General features: G+C 39.8%; 1 protein-coding gene across 1 annotated transcript in view; it reads left to right on the top strand.

The window, feature by feature from the left end:
* si:ch211-285f17.1 (sickle tail protein) overlaps window positions 1-13890 on the top strand; it is a 109386-nt gene that overhangs the window by 85490 nt on the left and 10006 nt on the right. Inside the window, 9 exon segments of the mRNA XM_055150884.1 lie at window positions 24-219; window positions 3627-3825; window positions 5212-5305; window positions 8303-8390; window positions 8393-9164; window positions 10165-10269; window positions 10664-10713; window positions 12457-12590; window positions 13096-13271. Coding sequence (XP_055006859.1) covers window positions 24-219; window positions 3627-3825; window positions 5212-5305; window positions 8303-8390; window positions 8393-9164; window positions 10165-10269; window positions 10664-10713; window positions 12457-12590; window positions 13096-13271 — 1814 coding nt within the window.

Genomic DNA, 13890 nt, shown 5'->3' with positions numbered 1-13890 from the left:
CCTTGTTCCTGTCCCCTCCACAGAGCAGAAGCCCGAAGCACGGCCCCAGCCCTCAGCCTGGAGCAGGGGACCAGGTGGACCACATCTCCCTGGCCTCGCTCGACTCACTGGAGGCCATGTCTGAGGGAGACACGCCCAGCGCCTTCACCCGGGGCAGTCGGGTTCGGGCCAGCCTGCCTGTGGTACGCTCCACCAACCAGACCAAGGACCGCTCACTAGGTATGTACAGATACTATTAACTTTACAATCTGGTGACGTAACAGAAAGCGGAATGAAATCAGAGGCTTTTTTTTTTTATGGCAAATTCTTATGCCATGCCAAGCAGTTGAATAAATTTCAAAATCATTATTTACAAATATTTAGATGTTTTTGTCCTTAATACAAAAATAATGAATGTGCATCAATCCGGGCTTATCAATATTTAAAAATCTTCAATAAAGCGGTGAAACATCTTCAATTCAAATCTAGTCCAGATTACTACCCAACAAACTAAACTAAAATTAGGTACATATATTGTTGCCTTAAACTTGCACTATAACCTTTTTGCCAAAACTATAACATTTCCATAGAGACAAGCAGGTGGCATACCCTCCCCCAGAAAAAGTTACAGTGCAAATAATTTTATAATAAAATGAAGAATCTATCCACAAGTTGCTGCAAGACAGCTTCTCCTACCCACACTGAGGAAAGACAGGTAAGACATCCATCATAGTTCTTCAGGTAGCTAGAAGTTACATAATTTGCTTTAGCAGCTGCTTAAAACAGTTTCTATTTTATGAGCTATAATTTTGAATACTATATTTTACAGTTTCACCTTGGTACAGCAAATCTTCTTTCATTCCTTCATCCTCAAGTTTTCCACTCAAGCTCACTGCCAACACTTTTAATGAGAGTTCTTGGCCTCTGCAGTGAGATTACAGAATGCCCTATATGCCATCATTTACAGACAGTATTAGGAGTGGACAGCCTTATCGACGTATGTGCACAAAATCCATAAGTTGAGGACAGAGTTTGGCTCCCGCAGTCGAACACAAAGTCAAACGTTGTGCAGTTTTATCCTGGAAGGTTTTCAAATATGTGGTATGTCTCTCAATAATTACCAGGGCTTGTTGAGTGGCATGCCTTTTGACCTCAGTGAAATGAATGAAACTACAGGGAGCCACTCTCCTCTTCCATACCCCGTTGATGAAACTACAAAAAGCTACAAACAAATGCATTGAAAATACATCAGTCTAACTGAATATTGTAATATAAAGTATCTACAAAACATAAAATCGAATTGAATGTCATATGCTGCTGTATGAAGGATTCAGTTCACTTAAAACACACTTGAGGGAAGTTGGATTTTTATCGACACAGTGATAAAAGAGATAATACTAGAAAATGCACTCTTAAAACATGTAAAAAATATATATTCAATTTACTTTTTGGCAGTCCACCACTGAATTTTACAAGACCTAAACTGTACACTCCAGCTTTTCAATTCTTTGAAAAGCAAAGTACAATTGCCATGGCAGTGGGGGGCCATACTGGGATGGAGGGGAGGATCAAAAAAGGGGCCACTAGTTAGCTATACCCCGCCCACTGCCACACAAACACTCTCACTGGAAAACATTGCTTCTGTAAATCCTAACTCAAATCTGGAGCATGAATTGAAACAAAACATCTCTAAAGTAAGTACTATGATTACTGCACTGCATGAAAAAAAATATATAAATGTTTTGTTGTACTTTTGAATAGTTTTTTCTTAATCTAAAGTAATGTTTTGATGATTACTGATCTATCTTTCTATATCTAACTTTTAACTTGGATAAAGATCACACCATCCGCTCAGACAGTCTGCTATTTTCTTGCCATTTGGTCCGGAAACCCATTGACCATTTGCTTCCAATTCACTGTGAAACCAAGCTCTCAGGAATGCAACAGGACTCCTCGTTAAAACCCGGGCATTTTACTTTTTTCATTACTGCTGAATGGAAGCGAAGGTGAAGAATTCTAATCCAGCCAAATACATGCTCCGTCAATGGCACGCTTTGTCATGGCACTCATTTGCTTCGGAGTTGTTAACATCTGGCCGGAGAAACTAGCAGACTGTTAACATAACTGCTCTCAAGGGGGGGATGAAGTTAGCTTAAAAAATGGGCACTTTGTTAAGTTGCCTAGACAGAACATAAAGCACCACGCTCGCAGTTTTGATTTCCTGGATTTGCTCTCCCTCTTCTCGTCTCGTGGTGCATGTAGGATCTTGTAGGATATTTCGAAAACATCTGTTAACTTTTTTACTAACCTTTTATGGCACAACGCTAAAGCCATTTCTCTTAAACCTGCTATTTTCGGCTCACTTTGCAAAGGTAGCATTGCGGTGATTTATGCCTGGCACAAGTAATGCTTTAATGTGGAAAGTTTCTATAAAAATCTCCCAACAAATCAATTAAAGTGCGATTGTTTCATTGTGTTTTAAACTGCAGATAAAATCACAACGGTGGAGATTGGACATGCGTTTTCATCTCATTGTTTATACAAGTGCACAGTGGGCGTGTCTATAAATATTGTGGAGAGAGAGACACATCTGTTTTGCCAAATCACAGTACAAAAGCCACACCCATAGTTCAGAGGTTCAGGCCATAGTGAGTTTGATGCCTGTCTTTTACCGTTTCACCCCGGGCACATGGTCGAACATCAACTTTTTACTCCAGATAGTTCTTAACTAGTTTAACTTCTAATTGTAAAAGGGTGTGCGCTATGGTTTTAAATGTGGTTTTTCTAAGTACTATATTGATTTGCTTTGAATGTGAAATGAACCACACCCTCCATATAAACAATGCTTCAAAACTGGATCAGAGATTAAATGTTTTTCTGACTCAGATGTTACTTGAATTACTTGAAATATGACATATTGTACAAACATTATATGTTGTTTTGCCAGACTTTAGCATTGTCATTTGTGTACTGTGACACTTGAAATAATGCATGGTGTATCTGTATAAGGAAATCAGTTTATTGCAATAGATCAGAAGTGGATGAAGTAAAAACTATAAGAATTACAGTACAATGTCCAGCTTACTCAGGAAAAAAACAACAAAAAACTGTCATTTGCCATCAATCCTCTGGGAAGTGGGCAGATCTGATCCAGTACAAAAACTTAAAACTATGGCAACATAACAAAACAATGTAATTGCAATTCATGGCAATTGTATAATTACAATTTGATTTTCAGTGTATTTTTAGATTTAGGATTGAGCTGACAATGCACATTTTAAACAGGTCTGGGAGCAGCTGGGAGGAGATTCAAGATTCAACATTATCGTGCATTTCAGGACATGCTGTAGATGTTTAAAGCACAAGTTTTTTGGGTTTTTTTTGTAGATATTTTATTACATAAATAATTGCAGTCTTAACAATTTGATAATTGTGTCAGGAACTGTCATAACATATCTTAAATATGTATCATTTCATTTCATTGCTACTATACTTACAATACTATACTCTAAGTTCATTATCCCAAAAAGCACGCCCAGTTTTGCTCTATTCTCATCCATCTCCTTTAACAGTCTGCAAGTTTAGCATTATTAGCATTTACTATCACTACTTCCAACCATTGTATCTTTTGTGTTTTGTCTGTATAGGTGTGCTGTACCTGCAATACGCCGACGAGACCAAGCAGATCCGCATGCCCAACGAGGTGACCAGCATAGACACAGTGCGCGCTCTGTTTGTCAGTGCCTTCCCTCAGCAGCTCACCATGAAGATGCTGGAGTCGCCCAGTATGGCCGTTTATGTGAAAGACGACATGAGAAACGTCTACTACGAGCTGTCAGACGTCAGGTAGGACCGGAGTTGTTTAAACCTATTATTGTGGTGGGAAATTACTTAGATGTTGTGAATTATTGGGGGTGTCATTGATTTTCCCAATAGAGGCTGATATTTTTGCAGTGGGAAATAAGCAAAAATTAGCCTGTAAATGCTTTGGTTGCAGTTCAAGTACTGCATGAAAACAAATGGGCTGTTAAAATAATGTCCAAAAAAGTGGTGAAATATCACTCTATACCATTTATTGTACAACTTTTAATTGTTTTAAGGTACCAGTAATGTTTTTCCAGCTTTTGGACAATTATAGACAATAGACTCAAAATTCTAAATTTGCATGTGACAACAATTTCAGTGGATTTTTGTTAGCAAAATACTTCCTTGCCATGGCCTGATCTCAGAAGTTAAGCAAGGCTGGGCCTGCCTAGTGCGTGGATGGGAGAATGCAGGGAATTCCAGGTGCCACAGTGGGGCGCCAGTGGCAAAAACTGTCATTGAGTCCTATGCAGCCACTTCACCCACATTGCCTAGGCTGAATGTGGTGGGTACGCGTGTGTTGGTGGTGATGGAGGCCGAAGGGACTGATAATGCAGATTGGCAGCCTCGCTTCCATTAGTCTGCTTACTAACTGTAACATTTTAAACATTATTGTACATATGCTATAATGTGGGCTTTGTAAAGCCTACTCGCTGCATTACTGTATATATTTTGATGTACTACCAATGTCTTTGTTTAACTGTTTTTCACTCTCTTATGTAAAACATTCTGCTATAATTTGCATTTTTTTTAAGCCGAATGAACATTAGGAGCAGATATGTATATGTATCATTAAAATGCCTTTGGTAAAACAGCTTTTGGAAGCTTTTCAGTGACTCAATCAGTTTTACATTGTCAGCTGTTTGGCACTGTAGGCTTACTACTATATGATTTACATGCTCCTTAGAAAACTTATTCTTTGCCCCCTTTGTACTTTAGACCCCTGGATTAGCATTCACCACCATGCTTTATTAATAATGCAGAGTGCAGACTGGCAACAGACTAAAACAACTTATTATTGCAAGGGGAAAAAAACACTCTTTAAGACTTTGCCCTTTTCTGCGGTTCCCTTTCAGTGTGTACTTTGTGACTAACCCTTTATCTGGACTGTAAAACATTGTCTTGTGATTCTTTAGGGCTGGCACCGCACATGCAGCATTCAGTCCCACAACACTATGATAAGCAAGAGGATCGAGTATTTTTGATACTTACATTGGACTTACATTAACTCAGAATGTCGCATAATAGGCCTGCGTCGACGTATGTGCCCGGTGAAGTGGTGTGGTGGAAGACGAGGCAGGATCGCCCACGGTCTGATGGCGATGTTTGGGCTGCTTTCTTACACCCGGTTGCTTCTCCTTCTTACAGAAATATCACGGACCACTCCTGTTTGAAAGTGTACCACAAGGACCCAGCTCAGGTGTTCAACCACGGAGCCAGGCCGACCAATGGGGATGCCAGGGTAAGTGAATCTGTGAGCTCGATTGTTTGGTAACTCTTACTTTTAACTATACTAAATAGATTTAATTAAGCATGAACAGAGACTAATGAACAAATAGTTATTAAGAATGAGGCTTAGTAACAACTTAAATAAGGGGTTCTAGTTAGAAGTTACGGTTAGGGTGATTAAGGCTAATTAAGCTCTGTTTTTATAAAGTGGTACCATATGCAGAATCTTTTAACATCAAGTTATTCATGATTGCTATCAAGGCCAAAACTGGGATAAACCAGAAAAAAGTATGTCTGGACAAGAATATCTATCTTTTTATCTTTTATGCAGGATTGAACCAGGACTAAAAATAACAACCATAGCTGAGCAAGACACTAAACCGGGATCTGAACTAGGTCTAAATCAGGTCTAAACCAGGTCTAAACCAAACCAACCACATAGAAATTAAAGAACCTTAAAGTGTAAACAGATGGATTCAGTGGCGCAGGCTGCAAATTATCACCAAAATATGTTCACGTACCATCAGTTATACTCAAACCCAATTTTAGAACCACTCATGTAGATCCCACCTCTGTCTTGTTTGCAGTTAAGGGAAAGAATGTCCCCCTGCTTCCATTTAATCTGCCACTGGGGGGGTCCCATATTGTTCAGGCGCTCATGCTTGACTGCCGCTTGCTTAAGTCATTCAACAATTCAACACCACCATACTTTTCCTCTCTTCCTCCGTCCCTAATCTCTCACTCCCTCCCTGATTTGCTTCCTGCTGATGTAACAAAAGCTTCTCAAAAATCTTTTCCTCAAATTTTCCCTTCCTCAGAATCTGCCCTGGTAATCCGTCTGACCCTGCTATCTCATACAGACAGCATTACAGCACTGTGGTCAGATGTCAACAATGAAACACCTAGATTTATGATTTAAGCTCAGTGTTTTGCCTGGGAAATTTGAAAATATTGTGTAAACATATGTAGCCTTATTATTGACTGCACCATGCACTGTTGTTACTGTTTAACCAGGATGCTCTTGGCACTAGATGGGGAGCATTTGTCAAGTCTAATGATAGCATTATGAGGCCATGACATCTAGATTCTTAAATAGGCCTTGTTTTGAAACTTGATCAGAAAACACACACGTTTTAAATATATAACAATACCTCACTGCCTTTTCCAATTATAATTAACTTTATGTCAAATATTATGACTAAAAAGTGTGCATATCTGTTAAGTTTCAATACTATTTAAATCATACAAATATGTATTTTTACTGAACCTACTTGGTAAGTGCTAGTATTCGAGATGCCTTCTAAGCCAAAGTTTGATTTCTGATTGCGTACATGTTGCTTACAACTTTATATTGACTCTATAAACCTCTAACCATTGTGCCAAATATGACACAGGAACAAATTGAACAAAATATTTTCCTGATTTATGATTGGTACAACATGTCATAACAACTCCCCATGCTCCTGTAGCCAAAGTTTGTGCAGAAGTTAATCAGTAGACAAGATTGCATTCTCCCATAAAGGGGCGTGGAACCGTGATACGTAACTCGAGCAGTGATTGGCTGCCGGGATGTTGTTCATTTTTAATTCTTGGAGCCTCTTGTCTTAAGGGGCAGTTGAATTGTAAAAGTTTTTAAACAAAGCTACTAAGCATTTAAGAGCTTAAAACTTGGACATATGCTTTGACTGTTTTATCTTGGCAACCAATTTTAAAATAGAAACTTGCGTACACAAACATCTGTATTTAATTCTGCACCTGTTTAAACCATTTAGTGGGGTATTCCTCATAAATATTTGGCCTATTACTGTAGTAATGCCAGGCTTCAGATCACATTAAAACAGCTAGCTTTGATATGCAGACTCTAGAATCTGGTCTATAAGAAACCTAAATATAACATCTTGCCTTGTAATTGATTTAAACTGGACTCTGTGTCTCTACTTATTTTAGTGGTTAAAATAGATGATACTGAAGAATGCGTAAATTACATGCAAAACATACTTTAAAGCCTTATTACAGTCAATAGTCATGTATAATGTTATGTACACAAGGGAGGAAAGCATATTTTGTATACAGAGAGTTCTCTTTGACAGTCAGAGCTAATATTTGTTTTACTCAAGTTATGTTTTTTGTAAATTCATGGTTGCATTGTATTAACGGCCTGTTGACATCAAAAGCAGTAGACTATTTTTCTGTACATCAAAACACTACCAAACATATTATTGTGTTTTGCCTTTTGCTTTTAGTATCGTCCATCCCCATCGTCCTCTTAGAATGCAGTGCGTGTAACTCACCATAATTCACCATTTAGCTTGGGTTTGGTTCGAATAGTCTGTGGCTTCCATGGTAAAATGAAGACCAATCAAGCTATTAATCTCAGAATAAGTGGGGGATGAACCTAAAAGCCTATAATTTGCTTTTGACTAATATGAGTCATAGCTTCAAACGACAAAGGCGTCTTTGTTTAACTGCACCAGGCATGCATTGACAACAGGATGTACACAATTATCATCAAAGTTGAAATCTGTCACCAAAAAGTCATTTTTTTTACACAACCACCTAATATTATTGTTGGAATAGTAAAAGATGTTTGCAAATAGTCTTTACTTCTTTGAAATTATGCAATATTTAATAACTCATTAATCATATCATAATTAAAAACCTGCCAAACCTGACGGTGCACATGAATACATTATGGATAGAAAGAGCAGGCTACAGTCTTGGTTATTTAAATAGCAGAGAAACATTGACAAACTGTCAAACTGTTTAGATTTCATGGGCAAAATTTGGTATAATGCAGTATTTCTACCACAACTTCACAAAATGGACTAGTGGGTGAAACATGCTGGACATTCCATAGAAAGACGATGGTTTGGGTTTCTGCCCGCTGCTATTTTCTCCCTGTGAAAGAACTGCTGACATTTTGTATTTCCTTAAAAAACAAATTGTATGATTTTGTTTCAGGTTTGTATGACACAGATGGAATTCTGATGCTATAATTTGTGTCTTTTAGATGCATGGGGACATGGTACATCCTGGCCCACACCCTCTAAGGCAGCCACCCATGGGACCACCCCCACACCACCCGATGCAGGGAGCTCTCCCCCCACCCCTCACTCCATGCCCCCTTCCCCCTCGAGGATCCCTTTTGGCCCACGACAGAGCTCCCTGCCCAGCAGCGCCACTATGCCCAGGGACAGACTGTCTAATGCCAGCGCCACGGTGCGCTCTATCTCGCCCTGCCCCAGTGCTATCCTGGAGAGGCGGGACGTGAAGCCCGATGAGGACATGCCCAGTAAAAGTCACACTCTAACCCGGGGGGGAAGTGAGGGAATATATGCAGACCCTTACATGCTGGCTAATGCCCATGGACCACACCCCAGTCCTGGTCTGGATGGTCCTGAGCATGATATGAGGTCATTCCACCGTGCTTCTATTCGCTCCACTGGCTCTTATAGTGGCCCCAGCCCCACAGACACCATAGACCACCCTTCTCTATACAGACAGAAGTCCAGAAACAGCCAACTGCCTACTTTGGGCTCCAAGACGCCTCCCCCGTCCCCCCACCGCATGGCTGAAGTACGCATGATTGACATCCATGGACCTCCACATGGAATATCTCCACATGGAATACCACCACATGGAATGCCCCCTCACGGAGTACCCCCTCATGGAGTACCCCCTCATGCAGTACCACCCCATGGGGTACCACCTCATGGGGTTCCCATGGAGAGGGGCTCACCTGTGCGCCAGTCTTTTAGGAAGGATGATGGAGCAGGCCCCAAGGCCCGGGCCAACATGGGTTCCCCAGTGATCGCAGAGGTCCCAAGTCACCCTCAGGGTCCCATCCCTGCAGCTAATGACAAACAGACACGGTGAGTCTGACTCCTGTTTCTGTGGAAGGGGAAGAATAGTTTTAGTGATTGTGTTGCATGGGGCATGGACTAACTCTGCATCCTAGTGCCACCCTAACTCCATCACTAATGTAATCTAACTGATCTAAAACCATTGTCCATGAATAGGAGCAATAATAAGACCCACTGTCACAATATGCCCACTCTCTTGCACATGACTCTGTACACGTTTGCATTGTGCTGTGTACCCAACACTCAGCTTATCTGACCACTGTTTTCACAGGCTTTGTCCAAACAGCAGAGCTGAAGATGATTATTTTGATGATTGAGATGTTATGAGAGCAAAGCTCTAAACAAAACAACGGTTTCTGAAACTCTATACTATGTGTAGGCCAGATTGCCACCGGTATATTTCTGTTAATTTAGCAGAAATCACAGCTCCACTGCAGGGTTTATTCAAACGGGTTAATCCAGTAGATCTGCGGCTGCTATGCTCGCTTTGACTTCTGAGTGAAAGCACATAATAACATAGGAGGGTAAAAGGGCACTGGGACTGTTTCACAGGAGACGTTTACCTAGATAATATTTAGCAGGTAGAAAAGGTATTTCAAATCAAGTCAGACCATCTTGGGGGCATAAGCCCATTTAGAAGTGCCCTGGAATCATGAAAAAGTACAAAAAACAAACCTATTGTACAAAACACTTGAAGCACTTTTCTGCTCTCTAAAAATATCAGTGTTAATAAACACTGAGGTTTGATGGACAGATTAGTACCACAGTCCTTAGATGGCCCTTTACTCAAAGCCAACACAAATCTGCAATAACCAGCTGCAGGCCCAATAAGAGACACAGCTTCATTTGGTATTTTCACATTTTACATTCATCTTCACTTGTGACATGAAGTCACAGTGTGTTTGAATTGTTAGCATAGATTTTTAATCTTGAGTTATCAATCTAATTTTCCAAATATCCCAGTGACCATAGGCCTCTGTGTTGAGTAGGTGTTTTGATGTTTCAACAGAGAGCGAATGAAGGCTATGGAGCAACAGATTGCCAGCTTGACTGGTCTTGTTCAGCATGCACTTTTAAAGGGCCCAAATACTAGTGGCACCAAGGAGTCTATAAGGTAAGCAATTACAGCACAGGACAGAATGGGGCATCACCAGGATAAAAAGAGCAAAAACATGACGTAACAGAGCAAACATCAAAGTCTAGCCCTGATTATGGACATTTTAGTGTCATTTGGGTTGGGTTGACTTGCCTGTGTGATCATTTGAAGAGTTCCTGTGAATGTGTTGTCTGGCTGCGGTTCAACCTTTTGCATTTTGTACTGTAAATGTTTGCTCGACTATCTATTTGGAACAAATGTGTGTGTTTGGTGCTAGTTTATCACATTAACATCATCTTAACCTCTAGTTGTCTTTCCCATCAAACTTTGTTCACTACTAATACTAAACCACAAAAAAGTACTTTAAATTGTATTATCATTTTATTATTAATTGCTCTCCTTATGGCTACAGCGAGAGACCACCAAAGACATCCTCCCCTGCTCACAGCGTTCACAGCTCCAGTAAGTATAACTGTATGTGTGCTTTTTCTGGGTCAGTTTTTGAGTTTTAGTGCAGTGAAGTCATGTGCCGACAAGCCCCTACTTTAATGTCAGTCAACAGTGTGCAGTGAGCTCCAGTGTTGGGAGGGAAAATAGCGTTAGGCTTTCTGCTTAGCTGGTTCACGTTTCATCCCAATCCTCAAGTACATACTGTTTAATAGAAGTTAGGAGACAAAAATCCAGGAACTAGAGCTACTCAAAACATGGAACCATTACTGCTGTAAAGGCTGCCAACAAGATTCAGTGATTAAATCTGTTCTCCTGGGAAGTCTGTGGGCAGATTAGTTTGATAAAGATCCACAACTTTATGGGTGGTGTATGAGAAAGTGTATCGTAAAGACCATATCAAATGTTGTTTTAGGAGGTGTGCCATAGGTAAGCATAGCGTAAAGTAAATTGTTTGAATATTCAATTGTACAAAAAACAAACCCAAAACAAAACACACTTTAGAAGCAGTTGCCAGGGTTGATATCTGCAAAAGAATTGGCCCTGTCTCGCAATGGTAAACTTTGTGCCCACATCTACATTCAAACTTGGGTGGTTGCCTATTTTCATAATAGTCCATCCAAACCAATGATTTCCTCTTTTAGTAAGTTGTGTATAATTCTCAAAATGGTACAAAACCCATAAGTAATTTAATTTAATTAGTTTTGTCATCTACCGGTCTACTGGGCTTTAGAAAAATATTCAGAGAGTGAAACACTGTTTAGTAAATTACCTTTAATTTTCCCATAGGCCTAGTTAACTGGAGCTTTTGCACAACTCAGAATGTTTAGCTCAAAACTTTTCAAAACACCGGGATTGTTTAAATTGTTATTGCATTGTGTTAATGGACTGCTTTCCTCAAGGCCTCAAACAGAGGCTGTGTACACTGTAACCTGTACTTCTAGTTGAGGCAGCTGTCAGGTTGGACAGGAGTGAATGGTGGAACACCAAAGTCTCCTGTGTAGAAAATAGCACAGGGTGAGGGAGCTTTGGTGTGTACTTCAAACACCATGTCCTATTGTCACATATGGGCTGGGTCACTTAATAGACTTAGACTTACACATTATAGTTTGGAGTACTATGAAGAAAGCATCCAATTTTACAGCTGTTGGATATTTTGCACTTATATTGAAATCAAAAACAGGTATCCCTCTGTTATGAGAGATACTGTTATGTCTCTGTTAAGTCTGGTTAGAATTGAAATTGAATCGAATCAGGCAGCTGTTACTTGCCAGGAAAGAATGTGCTTGACAGACTTGTATGATCACAGCTTTAATTGCTCTGAGGATAAAGACATGTGGAGTTAGAACAAAATAGTAGTAATGCTGGTTACAAATAATCTAATATAAGCAAAGATGTATAACCAAACTGTGTAACTAACTGAAGTAAAAATACAGCAATATTAGTTAAAATACAGTAATGTTACATATACCTAAGTGCATTTTAAAGAGATATTAATGTGTATTCTCTTTTTTTATAACAGTAGTATCCACCAGGCAGTAATAGGCAGTGACAGTGCAGCAGTCATATTGGTTGTACTTTTGTCAAAATAAAAATGTATCTATATATTTTTTTATTATGCTTAAAAAATATATGTAATGTATTATATTTTAGATTTCTAGTCAGTTTAGTCTGGTAGTTCTAGTCAGTTTACCTGAAGTTGTAACTGAAAAAGGTGTTTATTTTTAATTAACCAAGCCTGAACTTGTCTGCACACAGGTGGCTCTCCAGTGTTGGCCCCTAAGACCCCCACAGCCCCAACGGACAAGGCCCCCATAAAAGTCAACCTCCTGCAGTTCAGGAAGAATGTCTCTGACCTTAGGATGCAGCTCCATCAAATGAGACAGCTCCAGGCAAGACCTCTTCATATTCTCTATTAGCTTATATCCTATATCAATATTTAGCCCATACGATAGCCGATGTTTCTCCTGCTGTTGTAGTCTATAGGTCTAACCAATATTTTTTGATACAGATATTAGGCTTTTAAAATTGAGAACTTGAGAGAAATATAATATGTTTTATGTTAAAGTAAAGTTCACAAATTGCCTTTTTGCATTTGTAACTCTAATGGCCAGCTGCATTTATAATTTGGGCTATGAAATTACTTTTTGCATGTTTGTGTAAACATCCAAACATTTTTTTTTTACAAATTAATCTGTTCAAGAAGACAAATTGTATGCTCTGAGGGTAAACTGGGACAGACACAGAGGCACAAAGGCTGAGGCAGTGCAGAAAAATATTGGTGCCAAACATTGGCAAAATTTTCGATATTGAACCGATACTGATGTTTGCAGAAACCCTCCAATATCACAGTACCAATATTTACTATATCTCCATCTGTTCTGTGCATGTGTTTAGCTCCAGAACCAGGAAGCGCTACGACTGCAGCTGAAGAAGGCCGAGCAGGAGATCAACATAAAACTAACAGAAGCCATGCAGCGCGCAGACGACCCGGTGCAGAAGCAAAGAACTATGGTGGAAGAAGATCGCCACAAGTATCTAACACTAGAGGAGCGTGTTCTCACACAGCTCAGGTGAAGACAAGTTTACTGCCTCCTTGTAGCATTGTATTTGTAACAGTAGCTGGGTTATTACTTCTTAAGCATGCACTTAATACAGGCAGTACACACCCCAAGGTTCCTGTCATAATGCTTCCTTATTTAGAACCTGTCCCAAAGGCATTACCTGACCTATTCATTCAAACTTTGACTATCCATCAAGCTCTCAGTGACAGCCAACAGGTTTTTACTGACAAGCTTCTACAACCACTTAAACAATAGACTTTAAATTATTGATTGCCCCATCTCCCCGGCCAACTTGACGCCGTAATTGAATCCCTTTATATGAATGTTTTACAAGCAAGGTCAGAAAGCGTCCCACCACAAGACGTTATGTTTCGATAAACACAATGGGAGCAGCTTAGAGGGGCTGGGAATGAGCAGGCCCCAAAGTCAGTGGATTAAGCTCGCAGTTAATATTGGGATCCAGCCAGTATGGAGTCAGCAAATACATCTGCTGCCATTTTAAATAGGTTTTGGTAATGGCTTTAGGAGCATGGAGGAGAATTGTGAAAGGTGTGAAAAAGTACAGCCAATAAGAACCTAAATATAACATGAGACAGATATTCTGGCAATACAAAAAGCAATTGGCTAG

Source organism: Boleophthalmus pectinirostris, unplaced genomic scaffold, assembly GCF_026225935.1.
Source record: "Boleophthalmus pectinirostris isolate CB_2022bp ecotype Guang Dong unplaced genomic scaffold, ASM2622593v1 HiC_scaffold_15, whole genome shotgun sequence".
Taxonomy (NCBI): domain Eukaryota; kingdom Metazoa; phylum Chordata; class Actinopteri; order Gobiiformes; family Gobiidae; genus Boleophthalmus; species Boleophthalmus pectinirostris.
This window is presented reverse-complemented; position numbering and strand designations above follow the sequence as displayed.